Genomic DNA, 17,581 nt, shown 5'->3' with positions numbered 1-17,581 from the left:
TTTATTTAACTTCTTGAATCCCAAAAAAGATTAGAGCTGCTTTCATTGAAGCTAACGGTGATAAAAAAAATTTAAAAAAATTGTCCCAAACACATTTCCATGTCCTCTCTCAGATACCAGATGAATGCCACAGTGAGTGACGGACGTTTCGCTGTGATAGCCGATGTGTCAGTCCAGGTGGAACAGGTGACAGATGTGCTGCTACGTAGCGCCCTGACCTTACGTTTCAGTTCTCTGTCCCCGGAAGACTTGCTTGGCCGTTACTTGAACCAGATCAAACTAACGCTGCGGGGACTGGCTGGTTGGAAATGGTCACCAGGACAACAGGATCCCCTCCACATACTGGGTGTTCAGCCAGTGGGGACAACGAAAGTGGATTTGCTTCTGGCCGTAGATATGCCAGAGACGTCAGGCAGCGGACGGATGCGTGGGATCTACTCGCAGCAAGAGTTCTCTGCTAAGCTGGAGGAGGCAGCAGTGCGTGGGCAGATTCGGGGCATCCTGGCTGGGGCTGAGGTGGTGAGCTCTGCTTGCTCTGGGGAGCTGGAGTGTGGGGACAGGGTGTGTGAACAGACACTGGTGATGGATGGTGACTCGACTGTCACCTACAGCACAGAGAGGGTCAGCTTGGTGTCACAGAGGTTCAGCCGAAAAGAGACATGCACCTGCCCTGGTGAGAAGTGCACTCCGAAAAACACATAACATAGAGACAGATACATGCAAAGAAAGATGTATACATGCATCAAAGCTGTTTCCTTCCTTAGGGTATTATTTTCTCATGTGGTTTTTGTATCTGGCCCAAACAGGAGGGAAATGCTCCAGTCCTGTGGAACTTTGTGAAGGTCAGTCCTGTCCAGCAGACATGCAGTGTGTTCGTTCTGGTCCTACAGCGCCATCTGTCTGCCAGTGTCAGCCTGAGAGACTAGACGAGTGTGCAGGTATGATTTATTTTGCTGCTTGAAGTTAAAACCTATGTACTGTACCTGATCCATATAGAAAAAAAAAAGATTGTCACTTTCTCTTTTTTTAATCGTGTATATTTATGTTTTGTGAACTCCTAGGTCAAACCTCTCTTAGTTTCTCTGGAAACAGTTACATCAAGTACAGAGTGACAGAGAGTGGCCAGAGTGGGGAGATGAGGCTTGGCCTAAGGATCCGAACACTTCAGAGAAGAGGAGTCATCATGTTCACACGTGTTAACCCATGCACCATGCTCAAGGTAAACACGTGATCGCGTCCCAATGCCAGCTCTGCTTAGCAAAGGGTGTGCTGTTTCTCAACATAGTTTTTTATAAACATATATTCCCTGTCCTTCCACAGATTGAAGAGGGTCGACTCTGGTTCCAGTTGGACTGTGACAACACCCTTGGCATTATGGGTATCTCTGGCAGACCAATAAACGACGGCCTCTGGCATGCTGTTGCCCTTGAGCTAACTAGAAACTACACCCTCCTGTCACTGGATGACAGCTATGTTGAGCGTAGGCGAGCTGCCAGAGCTCCTGTTCGCCTTTGGCCTCTGGCCCCAGATTCATCATTTTTCTTTGGAGCTCAAGTGAGGCCACAGAGCGGGCAGGGTGAGAGGCCGAGCCTGGGGCCTGGGCTCTGGGACCGTGGGGTAAGGGCCCAGCCAAGAGCCCAGGATGGATTCCAGGGATGCCTGGGCTCGCTGAGACTGAATGGTAACGAGCTGCCTCTCCAGAATAAGAGGAGCCGTTATGCAGAGATCGCCGGACTGAGCGAGGTCAAGTTGGGCTGCGTGCTTTATCCAGATCCATGCGTCAGTCAGCCCTGCCTCAACGGAGCCATGTGCAGCAGCCTACCATCTGGAGGTCTGTGTGGATGAATGTGTGTGGGTGTTAGTCATCTTGTTGTATACATAAATGACAGTAATACATGTTGCCATCTGAATCAGATTCACTCAATTGTATAGCTTCTGCGTCAATTTCAGCTTTTAAGTTTTTCCTTCATTTTAATTTGATGTTTTTTTGGTGCAGTCGTGACAATCAGCTTGTATTCAGAAACTCAGTCAGTTACTCAAGTTAAATCAGAATTGTTATTTTTGACACATTGTGAATCTCTCACCAACAGGCGTTGTGTGCACTTGCAGTGGTGGCTTCGCTGGGGTGCGCTGTGAAATTGAATTGACATCCTGCATGCCAAACCCATGCCAGAATGGTGGGGACTGTAAACCTGTCGGCAGTGCATTCCTCTGTGGCTGTCCTGCAGGACTCGGGGGGATTATGTAAGAAAAAGTATCCTGCTCACTCACCCTCACACTCTTAAATTATTGATTGTAAAAACAGTGATGAAGAATGGTGATCTCTGTTCAGACAGTACGTACTCACTGACCTGAAGTTAGTGTTGATTTATACACACAACATAATCTCCTCATGCATTCAAACATGTACACGCACACAAACAATCATCACTCCACATTAGTACACTGTGCTGTTTTTGTTTACTTAGTGTGTGAAATAAATTGTTTTTCTAATCAGTGTAATTTAGCTTGAAAAGAAACGTAATAACTCTCTAGCTGCATTCTTAATTACAGCTCAGTAATTGCTTTTGAAATGACCTTTCTGCTTGTGTGGTAGTTCAATGAAGCCGCCACAAGAGAGCAGATTTCCCTCAATGGAGTCCATGTTTCTGCTTTTTTTATGTACTGACAAAGCTTTTGAGGAGGTTGAATTGGATTTAACTAAATCTTAAGAAAGATAAAAATGAAGATGTTCTCTTCAGGCAGCAGATTTGACTAATCATTATCAGTTAATGACAAACACAAATTGAAACCATTGCTATAGCGATTACTATTTTCTGCAGCTGTTGAGGGTAATTAACTCTGAAATTGATTTAGCTTCAGATGGATAAGTAATCATAACACATTGAAATATTAGAATTTTAATTACAATGTAATGTAATATAATTCATTGGAAAAACTCAGTTAAAAGGTAAACATTTTCATTTAAAAGCTGAGTCCTAGACTCGCAAATTCAAAAAGCTGCTCAGCCATGTTTTACTGTAAACAAGGCTGTATTGTGTTCATGTGAGGATAACACTGGCAAATATGTCCAGGTCAGACATTAATGACTCCTTCCCTTAATCATCATTTAAAGCAAAACTTGGGTCGTTGTAAAAGTAAGGTTCCCAGAAATTCTCATTTATGATTTTTCTTTTTATTACATTGGACCGACTCCTGCAGAGTGTTTGGAAAATGTCGTCAAGAAAAGGAATTTAAATGTAAAAAATATATTGTTCTATCTGCTTCAAAGGAAGGCACCTCGTGCAGAATGACAATGAGAAGCGATTATGACTGTGGGTTTTGGTATTCATTTACGTCTTTATCTAAGAGTATGAGCGTGAGTGTGTGTATTTGTGTGTTTGCACTCAAGAATATGTATTTCAATAAGAACCACATCAATGAGAATGATAGGGAATCTGTGAACATAACCCTTGATTTAGTAAAAAAAGAGGTCCCCTGAATACATCTTTTTTCTTCCTCTCTTTTTAACTCACTGACACACTTTTATAATTAATTCTTCTTTTTCACTTTGAAGCTAATCCTCCTCACCACTCCCATGCATAGCAATGTTTTTGTCTATCTGCCTTTGCAGATGTGATCAGGATGTTGATGAGTGTGAGCAGGACGGCTGTGGAAATGGAGCAGACTGTGTCAACACTTTCGGGTCGTTCTACTGTAACTGTTCAGAGGGGTACGAGGGTCAGCTTTGTGATGATCAGTCACCTGATGATCCGGGGGATGACACACAGGTATAGTATGAAAAACTCTAAATAGGATTACATTTCATAGAATATAATTTAAAGTATAAGTAAAAAAGCACCTTTTGTGCTTTCCTCTTTCTTCTCAATGGCAAACTTTGTGAAGCAGCCAGTAATTGTTATTGTGTGGCAGACTCCCAGAAGGTTCTTTCATTAGCTTTGTATCTTTGTCCCAGCAGTAGCATAAAACAAGTGTGCTAATTGGGAAATGAAAGAGTCCTTTAGAAGTCGTCACACTTGGCTATTGCCATGCACTACGTTCCTTATATTGAGACGGCACACCTATTCATGTTACACTTTGTGAGAAGGTGCTTAATTTGTCCCTAGAAGACAGTAATTAGCAGAGAACTAGCCATTTGAAAAATCCTATTAGGCTGCGTTCACAAGCAATTAATAAGTTAACTTTGTTTGTTGTTTTAAAGGACATTTAAAGGTCTTCTGCTTGGGAATAAAGCCTTTTTTTATTGGAGCCTACATGTATCCTATTAAGAAACAATTGTGCTAAACTAATTAATGTCCTCTATACTCCAAGGCCAAAGATGTGATGCTTGCTGAGCAGTAATGAATACACACAACAAATGTTATCCAACATCACCTGATATGGAATCTTAATTTTGCACCAACACTATTTTTGGCTCTAACATTTGTGCAATGCTGGTGGTCTTTCTAGATTTACATCAAGAGTAATTGGACTTGGAAGGTCAACTGTACTGTATTTGTGCCCTCTACTACAGTATAAAGCATGCATATATACTACAGGTGTTATATGGTTGCTTGGACTGCTTTAAAATAATTGGCACTACTGTAACTCATTGAGTAAGGGAAAAGGAGTGATTCCTACCTTGGCTAAACATTTTATTAGAGATAATGAGCATTTTTAATCTCAGGTTTTATGATAACACCATGTTTTTTAAATGTGATTATTATTTATCTAAATGGAAGTGAATTCAACCAGACAGTGATACAGTACGGCTATTTTGACATTTTAAATATGATATTTATATTTGTGTTACCCAGGCGGAGCCCCTATCTTATGTCGGACCGGGAGAGATAGTGGGCATTGGGGTCCTTGTCTTTGTCATCATCTTCCTCCTCATACTCTTCATCGCCTTCAGGAAGAAAATTAAATTCAGGAAAGAGTCAGATCCAGGCCCCGGGACTCAGGCTGTCATGGGTGTTTCAGCTATTTCCACGGAGACCAGATACATGCTGCACAAGACTGGCATGGGCGCCGAAGGGATTGAGTTTAAAGCCGTGCGCGTGTCGGGATCACCAGCCACCACGAGCACCTACGGTGAGGTGGGGGGCAGCACTGGGGGCCCTCCCCAGGTCATGGTGCGCCCCACTACCCACTCTCCCTTACCAGGAACATTCAGCAGCCAGGGCATGAGGGGAGGAGATGGTGAAAGGACCACATCCAGTGAGGGCAGTCAGGTATGCAAAAGCGTGCATGAAAGTATCTATGGTTATAATTAATTTGCATGTCTCCTGTATCCTGTCCTTAACAGGACTGAGGGACGTGGTCTTTGCAGTTTTGGTTTTTGATAGCGAGTCAGAAATGATAAACATCACACTGTAAACTAATTAGAAAATGTTAGGACATTTCCCAGGCAATATACATTTTATATTATAATATGAATATTTATGTCCAAATATCTTCCAGCTCCCCCTTTTAATTATGTTGTACTTTTGTTATTCAGTTTTAGTCTTTTGTTGTTCCACAAGGACTCAAAATGATAGTACTTCTGTTTAATCATATAGCCCAATAGTCACGGTGCACTTCAGACATTTTTTTCTGTCCTCACAGTTGAGTTGGGGTAAAAAAAAAGAAGGGCTTTTGTAGTAGGAAGTAGAGTGATGAAAGAGTTCTGATGTCAAAAGAAAATATGGGACAATGAAATTGCAGTTATAATGGAAAATGTAATGAAAAACAAAACAAAAACCTTTGCTCTCAAATCTGTGTGAAAATCGTGTTAATAAGCAATGTCTCAGTTAGAGAGCTGATTCACGGCAAGAACAGAAAGCAAGTGAATGCAGCAGTGATCAATGTCAACTAATATACAAAATTCACCGTATATACAACTAAATAACATTACAGAATAATCATAAATGATGTTTGAACACCTAGATCATAAAAAATCTATTATTGTTTTTTCACAATCCTCGTTAAGACCCAGTGGTTGCAAATTCGTAAGGAGTGGATCCAAAACAGCTCTCCGGTGCATAATCTCCTTTCTCGATTAGTGACAATGGGGTCAAAAAGTACAATGTATGGTGCTGTGATCCGAATATCAAAATAACAGGATTAGCTAAAAAAAATAAAGAAGTAATTTGGATTCAAAGCAACCATGAGAATAGTTTGAAAATGCATAACGTAGGTGCGACTGACCGGTGGTATTAAAGGAAATCCCCCGCTACAATGACCCGACCTGGGCTGAAACAAATTCAAAAAACTGCACAATTTTTCACTGGTTTTGTTTTGTTCTTTCAACGTTAAAAAATATACAACACAAGCAATATAAAAGATGCTTTAAAATACGATTTGGGATGCTTTTTTTAGAATAAAAGGTTTAAAGAAAAGGCTAAGGCTGGGGATAGTCTATATAGGTGTTATAAAAACACCAAAGTCAACACACATCAGTCTCTCACTTCCTGGCCCTGTGTGTGGCTCTTAGGCCTCAAGCCATTTATACCAACTGAAGTAGTAAATACAAATAAATAGCTCATAAATATGTTCTTTTATTTGTTATAAAAGGCTGAATGATTTCCTCAAGGAACACTTATTATGCGCCTTCTTTGAAAAGTAACTGAGCATTTGTTTGGGACTATTTTGAGCAATGTACTAGCAGAGCAGTAGGATGAATGTAGGACTGACTTTTCATTAGATTTGTTGACAGTACACAAATCTTACTAGACTTGTTTGTGCATTGCTGTTTTTCTCTTCTTCTACAGTTGAGCAGCTTTCTCTCAGACATGTCTAATGTCCGAGGTTTGGCCAATAGGAGGGGTATCGCAGTGTGCAGCGTGGCCCCCAACCTCCCTTCTGCATCAGCCTGCCGCTCAGACCACAGTCCAGCTCACAAAGTGTCCTGGGAGGGAGAGGAGATGAGGGAAGAAGGGATGGAGAGAGTGAGAGTGGAGAGAGAGGAGGAATGGGGGCAGAGAGCTTTTCAGCTGGAGAGGACACAGAGAGATAACAGTCCACAGGGTAAGACTGCGATCACATGCATGCACATGTACACACAGTTTCTGACCTGTGAAAAAGCACAGTGTAATGGTCATGTGCTTATTGTGTTACACCCCCACCGTCATCTCCTCTGAGAGAGCTCATTTCACAGGGATCTATGCCTTTGATCCCATACATCAAAGGAAATGGCCCACAGTTAGCAAGAGTGGTTATAAGTTATATTTTTATTTTGCTCTCACATCATTCCAGTTTCACTATTTACTCCCTGTGAGGCGAACATATTAATACTTTTCTATTGCGCTACTGTCTTACATCTGTTTAAAGTCAGACAGAACTGCCACTCAAAAGTTGTCTCCCCCTTTTATTTGTTTATCTTAGTTTTCTTCAAGTACGCCTTTGTCAACTGAGAGGACATGAGAAGTAGTTGTCAGATAATTCCAGTCAGCTGCCAACACAGCTTGTTCTGTGTCAGTGAAATAACCACGCTGCATCGCTGTGCTGAAGTGGACGCCACACACTTCAATTCTCTGTTCAACCTGTTGTTTTGAATAATACAGCCTGCGGTGGGAACTTCCTGTTAATTGTTGATTCCTTCCAGTGGGAAAATGTCTATTGTTCTGCTTCCCTGTTGAGTGTATGAAAATAAAAGGAAAAGCATGTGCCCTATGGGGTCACAGTTACAAAGGAATACATTAAATAAAAGGTAGTCATTGAGGGTTACAGTTTAGTTAGACATTTTACACCACAGCATTACAAACAAGAACACATTTATATTTCCATAGATGCGCACAAGTTGTTCAGGAAACATATTAGTTGTTTTTCTATCATTACCCGCTGTTCATGAATAAATTACATTTAAAAAATAAGGAAATAACTTTAACAAATCAGGTCTGATAATGCACATTTTCTGCTTATTGTTCTCTCATATATTGGATGTCTCTGAATACATTTTATTGATGACTTTGACAACTAAGACCTCACAAAAAACATCAGAACCCCAGCTCCTCTTATAATGCAGAACATTTTTAGTGAAGATTTTCGAGCTCAAAAGCCTCAGCTATTACTCTTCCAATTACAGGATAAATTACAGAAAGCAATTTGGGTACCTGATATTGCTTCTGAAAAAAAGTGTTGAAACTTGTTGGCGGTACAAGCTGTGTTTGAAGTATTTCCAATTAAAAACGCTAAGTGAACTTTCCTGAATGGAGAAGAAAAATGGAAAAACTGAGCCTGATGGCTGTAAAAAGTTTAGGTGCCAGGATGAGAATATGTTATTGGTAGGATTGAAGAGGGATTCAAGGTCGTAACCTCAATGTCATATCTCGGAAATTATGTTAAGTTTATTTAAGTGTTTTGGTCTGGTGACTTTTCCCTTTATTTTTGAATAGTAACCTTCCCTCTCGTTTCAGAATCCCTCTCCTGTGATTGTCCGCCCCGCCCCTGATTGTTTCCACCTGTTCCCCATTACCTGGTGTATTTATTGTCCTCGTCTCCCTTTGTCCTGCGCCAGTTCGTTTTTGTTCATGGTGATTTTCTACCAGTGTCATCAAGCCACGAATACGCCTCAGAGCTTCAAGCTTTTGTTTTTTGTCCATCATAGTGGATCTTTGGTTTGAATAAACCTTTTGTTAAAACCGATGTGAGTCGTGCATTTGAGTTCAATCCCGTTTTTCAGTCCCAACACTCAATCCTGGCTGCGAAGGCACACATGGCAGCGCAGTCACACTAAATGAGTGTGTGAGGAAAGAAAGGGATGACACATTTTTTTTCTTTAAAAACAAAAAAATCTTGATTATGTTGGAAATGTGTTCCCTCACCTGCATCCTGAATTAGACCGGTGATTCTGGCGCTGCCTTCCTCACTAAGTTTGATTGATGGTATCGCTCTACTGCTCACATTCCCGCAGGAGCATTTGCACGCATTGCACCGTGACCACCTAGGTTTGGCTCAGAAAGCTCATGTGGATTTGCAGACAACCTGGCCTTCATGGTCAGGGTTTTGTTTATAAGATGGGCCAGACCCTGACTGCTTGCAGATCGTTGAGGGGAAACGCACATTTTGATAAAAACAAGGGCATTTTTAGAGGAAGTGACAGAAGACAAGGTGGACAAAGACAGGTTGGGTATTGAGAAGCATGCGACCTCTTTAAACAACCCACCAACAAATCACCGGTAAATTGCTTGTCAAAATAAAAGCCAAGCTAATTACTAATGTTATCTAATATATGATATTCATGATTCACTGTATGAATGCTATATTATGTAATACCTGAGTTTCTGTACTGATATTTAAAACATTTTTCAGTACCTTACTTTGCAAAATATGCAACTTGGATCATTTTCACTGATGCCTTAACACAAGCAGATTACAGTACAATTATTTACATAAAGCCATAACATTTAAAGTTAGGAGTTTTGGAAATATAAGACTAAAAATCCTGAGCATTCAATGATAATCAAGGTTAATACTCTAATCACTCACATATTCTTCAGAGGCGGCATTGAAAGTCCTAAAACATTCCTCTTTCTGCTATCCTCCATTTGTTCTACTAACCACCATGGAGTTTTTACATTTTAGTAACTTTTAATCACATCAGCAAAGCTTTCAGTTCTGATTTTCAAGCAGTTTTATAGAACAAATAGATTTTCTTTTTAAAAACCCAGAGGTTTCTGCTCTGTTGGTCTCCTGAATCTCTTTTCCAATTTAAAGACTAATGTGGAATGCAGGCATACCTGGTTGAAAGACGTATGTAGCAAACAGTCTTCACAGCGGCGTGCCTTTAGCTGAGGCCAGCTCTGGCACATACTGTAAGTAGCAGCTTTGTCCCTGTGGCAGTGGTTTGAAAACAATCACTCAGTGACAATTCTGCCAATGCCGACTTGTAAGCCTATTCATCTGAAATGTTGCCTCTTCAGGGATGCAGGTTAGGGCTAACTGGAGACCCTTAGGCTAGCAGCCTTCTCCAAATGAAACGTAATCTGAGCTGTTCGCACAGGCAAAATGTCAAGTTTGTGACTGTGGCTGTGGCTTTGATAACGGCAGTGTAGAGTAGGCTGCTCTGAGTAACTTTTTTAAATGTTTTAAATGGTCTGTTTGCATCACTGTTTAGAACAGTTTACACCTTGCTGCGACAAACACAAGAACACCTCTGTGGTCCTTACCCTCAATGATTTTCACACCAGCTGCCGCACATGGCATTAAATGACCTGGAGTGGGTGTTTTGGGATTTTTTGAAAATGTCACGCTCCACAGCAGTGAAGCTGCCTTTCAGAACAGACCTGAATTGATTGTGTTGGGTGTGAAGAGAAAAGATGTGTTGGTTAGGGTTATAATTTCTCCTGTTGATCCGGGCTGTAAAGACAACCCTTCAAAATTAGAGACAGGACATCATGCCCTCTTGTGATTAAAGTGGGACGTGTTATATTGCTAGTTTGTTTATAAGTACATTCATAGGAGGGGATTTGAAATAAATGAATACCTGTATTTATTTATTTTTGTGTGTTTGTACATCAGAAGTATCAGGGCTGGTGGAGGAGGTGGCACGCCTCTCAGATTCCACCTCTGAGGAACATTCTTCCTACACTTCCGAGTCCTTCGATGACAATGGTAAGACTGAACCAACACACACTTTTTTTTACTAGTTTACCACATACTGTAAGGCTTTGAAAAGTGATATAAAAAAAAGTCATCAAGAACACATTGGATCAAATTTAAGTCACATACAAAAAACCGTCTGTGAAGCACTGTGATACAATTCCCTTAGGACAGTGTGTCTTCTTCTCCCCAGATAAAGCAATACCGTGATCTTTCCTTGTTTAATGTTAGGAGTGGAACCTACGTGTGTGGGTGTTTGTTTTTCCCATCTAATTACTGTAGCTACAGGGACATCATATATCCCCTACTGTCTTACAGAACACACACATCAAATACTATGCAAACAAATGTGACTGAGGATAATTATTTGTTCTTAACACCTGTGCACCCACTCTCTCACACCCAGCACATAAAGTCATACCTTATTCACAAGCCACAAGACTGACATTGTTTCTGTTCTTGTTTTTCTCTCTTTCGGTGGTCTGCCCAGCCTCCATAGTGACAGTCATTCGTCTAGTCAATGATGCTGTTGATCATATTGAAAGTGAAGGTATGAAAGAATAGCTCCTGTTAAATACTATTTCTCATTTGTGTTTGTTCACTGGTGTATCCCACAAATGACTTGGAGAATGAAGCCAATCTTTGACACCCTGCTTAGACTTTTAGTATTTTTGTCAGTTTCTTACACTGGATCTCTCTGAGCTTCAGTGTTTCCCCTTTGGTTTCTGTGATGTCTGTCTCGGTCTTTCTCTCTGACTCGGCTCTCTCTCTCCCTTTGTAGTGTCAAGCATGGACAAAGAACAGCAGCGGAACAGTCCTGGTGAGCCAAACACAAAGCAACTACATCGTATTAGCTTTCCATTGCTTAGGCTTCAGATTTCAAGCTCAGATCCCTAAACTAAAGCTGTTCTGTTTTTAACATTTTTTACCCCTCAATACTTTTATCATGCACAATAGAACACAGATTATTATTTCTCTTTATCCACATATATTTAACCAACCACACTTTGAATGGAAATGCGGCTTACCAGTTTCTTGCCACAAAAAAAAGCTTATACTTTTTAGTTTTCAAGTTAGTGTTGAATTTTGGCAGATTTCAAATATCAGAACCAGCTTTGACTTCAAAAATGCAGGATCAGAAAGACTCTGTACACTTTCAAACACTTTTCTGCCATCGTGAGTTGTTTTATAAGAAGCAAAACACACTTTTGGAATCCTTGAACTCCCATCTCTCATTTTTATATCTCTCATACCTGTAATAATATAATATTAATAGTGTGCTAGTTCATTAGTTCAAGGGACCTCCATCATTAGGATTCTAGCTCAATGTAGTTACAAGTAAGGATTGATATTGAAATGTTTATGGTCTCCCGTACGAATCGGTGTTGGGTCTGCTTCAATCTGAGTTTTAGTTATTAATGTCCTGAGGGTTTGACAAAGGATTTAGATGTGATACACATTCTGCAACACATTTTTAATACAACATACATCGTCTATAAACATTAGGAAAGACCCAGTTGCACTTCTCCTGAAATGTTTTCGTTAGTGGCTTGTGCTACAGTTTCAAAAACAACATAATTGGCTTCTTGTTACCAAGTCTGTTTGTTCTCAGTTGAATGTAATTTACTGGGTCAACAAAGCATCTCAAAACTTACCCAAAACAAGACTGTGTTAAAGCCTCTGTCACTGCCAGCCGACTGAAGCACAACAAGCTTAATTTCAGAGAGCTTGCATTGAAAGATGAATGGAAGTGTTGTCCAGAAGGTCTTCTAAATTACTCATCTCATTCTGGGTTTTTTAAACACAAGCATATTTCTTATATTATTTCATATCCTGAAAAGGGCCAAAAACATAAAGTTCTGGAAAAGAAAACTGCATTAAAAAAGACAAAAATACCAATATAATCAGAAAAGATTGAAGGTGAACATACTTCATGTATTATACCATTGCAAAGATCAAAATACCTGCTTGCGTGAGATAACATGTGTTTGTTTAAGGAAGTGCATATGTACTTATCTTCTTGTTGTGTGTCTCCCTTTTTGACATTAATCTGTGATGAGCTTAATAGCTCTCTTGCAGCCTCCCTCCCATTATCCAGTTGTGTCCGTCTATTTCACGCTGTGTTTCTGCATTCATTCATCTCTATAAAAACAGCATTTCCACATCAAAGGCTTCCAGTCCCATGATATATTCTTCTTGGTTTCTAATGAACAAGTCGCCACCTGCAAGCAAAGATGACATTTGTGTAGAGTGCATCAAAGAGTTCATAGTGGATTGTAAGAACATTATATTAAATATTTGTTTCATCTCTTAAGCTTTCATCCGAACATATTTCAGCAGCATGGCCTAAAGTTAGAACTCCCACATGTTTTGTGGAGTGTTGGCACAGCAGTCTGTCAGGTTTCTCTTTCTACACGTGTCATGCATTATATACAAGGATCTGGCACTGCTTATGAAGACTACTCTCCATTACACACAGGGGATGACCCCCCCCCTGTCTTCTCTTTCCATCAATATAATATTTATTCACTCTCAGCTCATTAACCCGACCATGAATTATGCAACCTGCACGCTGTAACTTGAATGGAAAAGTGGATTAGTGGGGAGTTATGTGTCAGTTAATTTAACAGCATGAACTCAGCTGTAGCAATGTTTGTTGACTGATTTTATTTGCACAGAGATACGATCTTAATGAGAAGTGGAGCAATTACAGACAGTAAACACGCAGTCCCACTGAACACAGTGAACTTTACAGCAACTCAATAAGAAACAGGGCCATTCACAAGCCTCCCTCTGCATCACAAAAAAAAAATACATACTCAGGCAGCGCACACTTACACATGTACAGACAAACTAACAAGCACCACATTTAATGAAAATAAGGGAGTACATAATTAGTGGGGAGAAAAATCCCAAGTGGAGAAACACAACAAGTCCAACAAGTCATTGATCTTTTTAGTATTGGAGGTCGTTGTGTTTTTTTCACATCTAAAGTTAGCTGTTGCTTTAGGAGGTCAGCGATGGAATCTGCAGTGAATAATGAACATCTTCAGTAGATCAGTCCTTCCAGCAGCTGAGAGCATATTCCCTGTGTCACCTCGCTTTCCCCCCTGGAGATAAGATTGTGATGATACTGTGTTTTCAGAAGTGAAGTGATTTATTGATGTGGGACCTTTCGCCGGCTGATCCCACTTGATACATAATCTCATTCTTTGCTCACGCTGTGCATTGCACAAAGGCTGATTGTAACGTACATTCAAGAGAGAACTACATACTTCAAGTGATTTGGCAGCACTAATTTGTCCAGGGAATGAAGCCTCAGGCTGCCAACAGAGTTTGTTAACTAAAAAAACATTCTCTTTTAACACAGGCATTCGCTCCTATCCATTAAAACAAAGTATTTCTCTCTGAAACTATTCTAAACTATTTTAAAAAACAAAGTATTCTTTCTTCATTTGTTCTTCTCTATTCAGCATACCGCTGGGAGTCTTGCAGTCAGACTACGACCTGGTTGTCACCCTCACGTCTGCGTCTACCAGAACTGGGATCTAATTTTAACCTCAGTGACAGCGAGCAGAACATCAGACGGGGAGGAAGCACGCGGTCTCTACAGCTGGACTACAAAGTGATAAGCTGCAGCGGTGACAGGGGCGGAGAGCAGGGGCCGGAGAACGAGAGGAGGGCCTTCCACTGGGAAAGGAATCAGTCGGGTGAGTGGGTAAGGAAACGCATCCTGGAGAGAGAAGAAAAGAGAAGGCAGGACGAGGAAGAAAAGGAGAAGGGCAACAAGAGCAGAGACAGGGTGGCGTGCCAGGACCAGCAGCAGTTGCACGGCCATGACAGCGGCGAAGAAAACACCTCGCCTGTCTATGAGGAATACCGAGAGTCCGGCCATGACCCAGATCAAGTTGAAGACACGGAAGGCCTTTATGACACTCTCCCACCGACACGACGAGCCTACGAAGGATACCCGTCGAGCCCGTCAGCCATCAACCTGCACCCGGCTCAACTCCTGCCCCCCCTCAGGGCGTGGGACCTACAGACAGGGGAGTGGAGGGGGTCGCAGGAGGGTCGCAGAGGGCTCGGCTCCAGCAGCCTGTCGGGTTCTGGGGACGAGCTGGAGAGACTTCTGAACCTGGTGTCCCTCAGAGCCAGGAGGGCCACGCGGATAAACAGAGCCTCCACCCAATCCGAACCCTCGACAGACTGGGATGAATTTAAATGAGCACTCAAGACTGTTTAAAAGAAATAGATTTAATATTCATTTGTATCTGAAAGACAGGCACTGACCCTCAGATTGTACTTGACCTTTATATTGTAACACCAGTGGTCCACCAAATAGAAATATTTAAAGGGGTATATTACCATATATACTTTCATTATCCTGCATTATCATCCTGATGTAGGCAAACACTTATCCATCAGCAAACCCTGGGTAATTTATAAACTGGGGGAATAAGAAGGAATCTATGTGTTAATCTAATGCTGTTACATTTGAATATTTATAGAACCACTGGAGCTCAGCATTTATCAACATGCAAATATGAAAGGAACCAGTCTGTGTGTGTTTTTAGATTATACAAATGAATGTGATCTGCTGTGTTTAATTCAAAACTCACACACAATCATTTTGACAGCTCAACCATGCAATGCTTTATGTGTTTTTCATATTAATTGGCACATACCGGGAGTGTGTTGAAGAGAACTACCCACCCACATCCCGAACAAAGCCCCAGAGAGCTATTGTAATATATAGCTATTAAGATTACCAGACATTAATATGTGTTTTTCATTGTGTCTGGTTGCTTAGGAGCCTCCTCATGAAAAACAAAAGTGTTGAGTGTACGGCTAATATACACTTTAGGTAGTGCTACATAATTCGTTTTACTCATGCAGATAGTTTTTACCTTTCATTTTGACTCACACCGCCCTCTCTAGAAATGTGAAAGACAATTTGTGGACATAAATAGATTCTGATGTACATTATGTACCTTGTGTATTTTACCAAAGCTTATCTTTTAGCAGCAGACGGAGTTAATCCCACTTAACATCTATCATCAATGTGTGAATTTTCAGAGTTTATGTGCTGAAAGAGAATTAGGCAAATATGCATTTGTAAATTACTCACCCTTAAAAGTTTACACATGGTTGCTTCACTGATAGCGCTGAATACAACAAAGGGAATGTATATGGAATTAGAATAGACAGCTTTTAAAAGGCAGGCAGAAAGAACTGGCGGTACTTAAAAATGCGTAATTTGGGATTAACATACAGTATTCATGACTGCAGTTCAGGACCATTGTGAAGGAGCCAGGTTTACTGTCACACAACTGCACAAAACTGCTTTCATCTGAAAGCAAAATGTATCTCCTAGTAAACATGACTACTTGTGTTTTGATTTGAAATGGATTTTTTTCTTTTACAAAGCACTCTTCCCGTGATGATGAGAAAAACATCACGGTACATGTATCTTAAATAAGATGTAACACTGTGAAGAAAAATACCCTTTGAAGATTCAAGAGGCACATTGTTAGAGGATCCAAATGCAGTACTAAGAATTCCAGCAGAAAATGCCATTAAAAGTTTCATGTTTTAAATGACTTTTGTTGAAAGTGAAAAATCTGTTTGCCGGTAGGTTGGTTTTTTTGGGCAAGAATGTTTTTCTCCAGAATAACTGAAGAATGGCATACTGGATATTGAACCATAGGGATTAACTCGTGAAAACAGCATCACCTACAATACTGTCAGGTCTTAACATTGTCATGGGCTTAGTGTCACCTTATGTATTCATGTTGCACAGTATAGTGTCCCTCTATGCATCTTTTCATCCTCTTTACTCATTCCTATTCAGGTCTAGTGTAAGTGTCTTGCTGAAGCGTGTCCAAGTCTGCACCGGTCAACATCCCTGGACACGTATGACTGAAGGAAAGTAAAGAAAACGTTCACACCTGTGGTCACTTGACAATTTTCAGTTCACATGGTCTGCATTGCTTCTGGACTGAAGGGGGAAAATGGAGCAGCTGAAAGAAACCCAGTGTCACTTCAAAGGGCTCACATTTTAATGTAGAGCTTCAATTGTGCGATCAACAAGTCTGCTAACAAGTAAGCAACCTTTGCTGTCATGTTTTACTGCTTTATTGCTATCCATCATCCTCAAAGTAGCTTTCCAGTCTGCTGGATTTAGGTAGTTTCAGGTGACTGACATGTAGAAGCACAATATTTATCTACCCCTGTCAGTGTTTAGGAGTTTAACCCTTGTGTGGTGTTCGGGTCTGTGGGACCCGTTTTCATTTTTTATTAAAAGAAAAATTATACAATTAATTAATTTTTCAAACTCAGACTCACTGGCTTTGGCTCATTTTCTGTGAAGAACATATATCAGAATACATTTTTAATGACCACACACCGTACAACCCCCCTACACATTTCTATTACATATAAGGGGTCCGGGTCCACTGGACCCAGGGCTAATAGAAGAAAAAATCAAGGAATGAGAGTTGTCCTGGACATGTCTCAGGGACTCAGTGGACACAACATCACATGCGACAATTTTTTTACCTCGCACAAGCTGGGACAGGAGCTCCTAAAGAGGAAGCTGACCATGGTGGGAACCATACGGAAAAACAAGTCAGAGCTCCCACCCCAACTGCTGACTTCAAAGAACAGTCCTGTCAAGTCTTCCAAGTTTGCCTACACGGCTGACACATCCCTGGTATCCTATGTGCCAAAGAAAGGCAGGAATGTGGTACTCATGAGTACACTGCACGGGGATGGAAGAATCTGTGACCAGGAACATCACAAACCAGAGATCATCATGGATTATAATGCCACAAAAGGAGGGGTAGACAACATGGACAAGCTGGTGACGGCCTACAGCTGCAAACGGAGGACTCTACGCTGGCCACTGGTGATATCCTTTGACATGTTGGACATCTCAGCAAACAACGCCTTTGTCATTTGGATGGCACTGAACCCAGAGTGGAACAGAGGGAAGCTCCAGAAGAGCATCTGTTGAGTATTC

The 17,581-nt window shown here is 41.0% G+C and overlaps 1 protein-coding gene across 1 annotated transcript in view; it reads left to right on the top strand.

The window, feature by feature from the left end:
- Nucleotides 1–16,128, top strand: part of LOC134872205 (protocadherin Fat 3) — a 54,665-nt gene extending 38,537 nt beyond the window's left edge. Inside the window, exons 40-51 of the mRNA XM_063895385.1 lie at nt 114–673; nt 807–938; nt 1,062–1,219; nt 1,321–1,831; nt 2,091–2,244; nt 3,614–3,770; nt 4,797–5,213; nt 6,732–6,987; nt 10,489–10,572; nt 11,051–11,110; nt 11,342–11,380; nt 14,034–16,128. Coding sequence (XP_063751455.1) covers nt 114–673; nt 807–938; nt 1,062–1,219; nt 1,321–1,831; nt 2,091–2,244; nt 3,614–3,770; nt 4,797–5,213; nt 6,732–6,987; nt 10,489–10,572; nt 11,051–11,110; nt 11,342–11,380; nt 14,034–14,785 — 3,280 coding nt within the window. The 3' untranslated portion in view covers nt 14,786–16,128. The remainder of the gene's footprint in view (nt 1–113; nt 674–806; nt 939–1,061; nt 1,220–1,320; nt 1,832–2,090; nt 2,245–3,613; nt 3,771–4,796; nt 5,214–6,731; nt 6,988–10,488; nt 10,573–11,050; nt 11,111–11,341; nt 11,381–14,033) is intronic.
- Nucleotides 16,129–17,581: the final 1,453 nt, after the last annotated feature.

The sequence above is a fragment of the Eleginops maclovinus genome, chromosome 11 (genome assembly GCF_036324505.1).
Source record: "Eleginops maclovinus isolate JMC-PN-2008 ecotype Puerto Natales chromosome 11, JC_Emac_rtc_rv5, whole genome shotgun sequence".
Lineage (NCBI taxonomy): Eukaryota > Metazoa > Chordata > Actinopteri > Perciformes > Eleginopidae > Eleginops > Eleginops maclovinus.
Note: the sequence above shows the minus strand (reverse complement) of the source record. Positions and strands in the feature narration are given on the sequence as shown.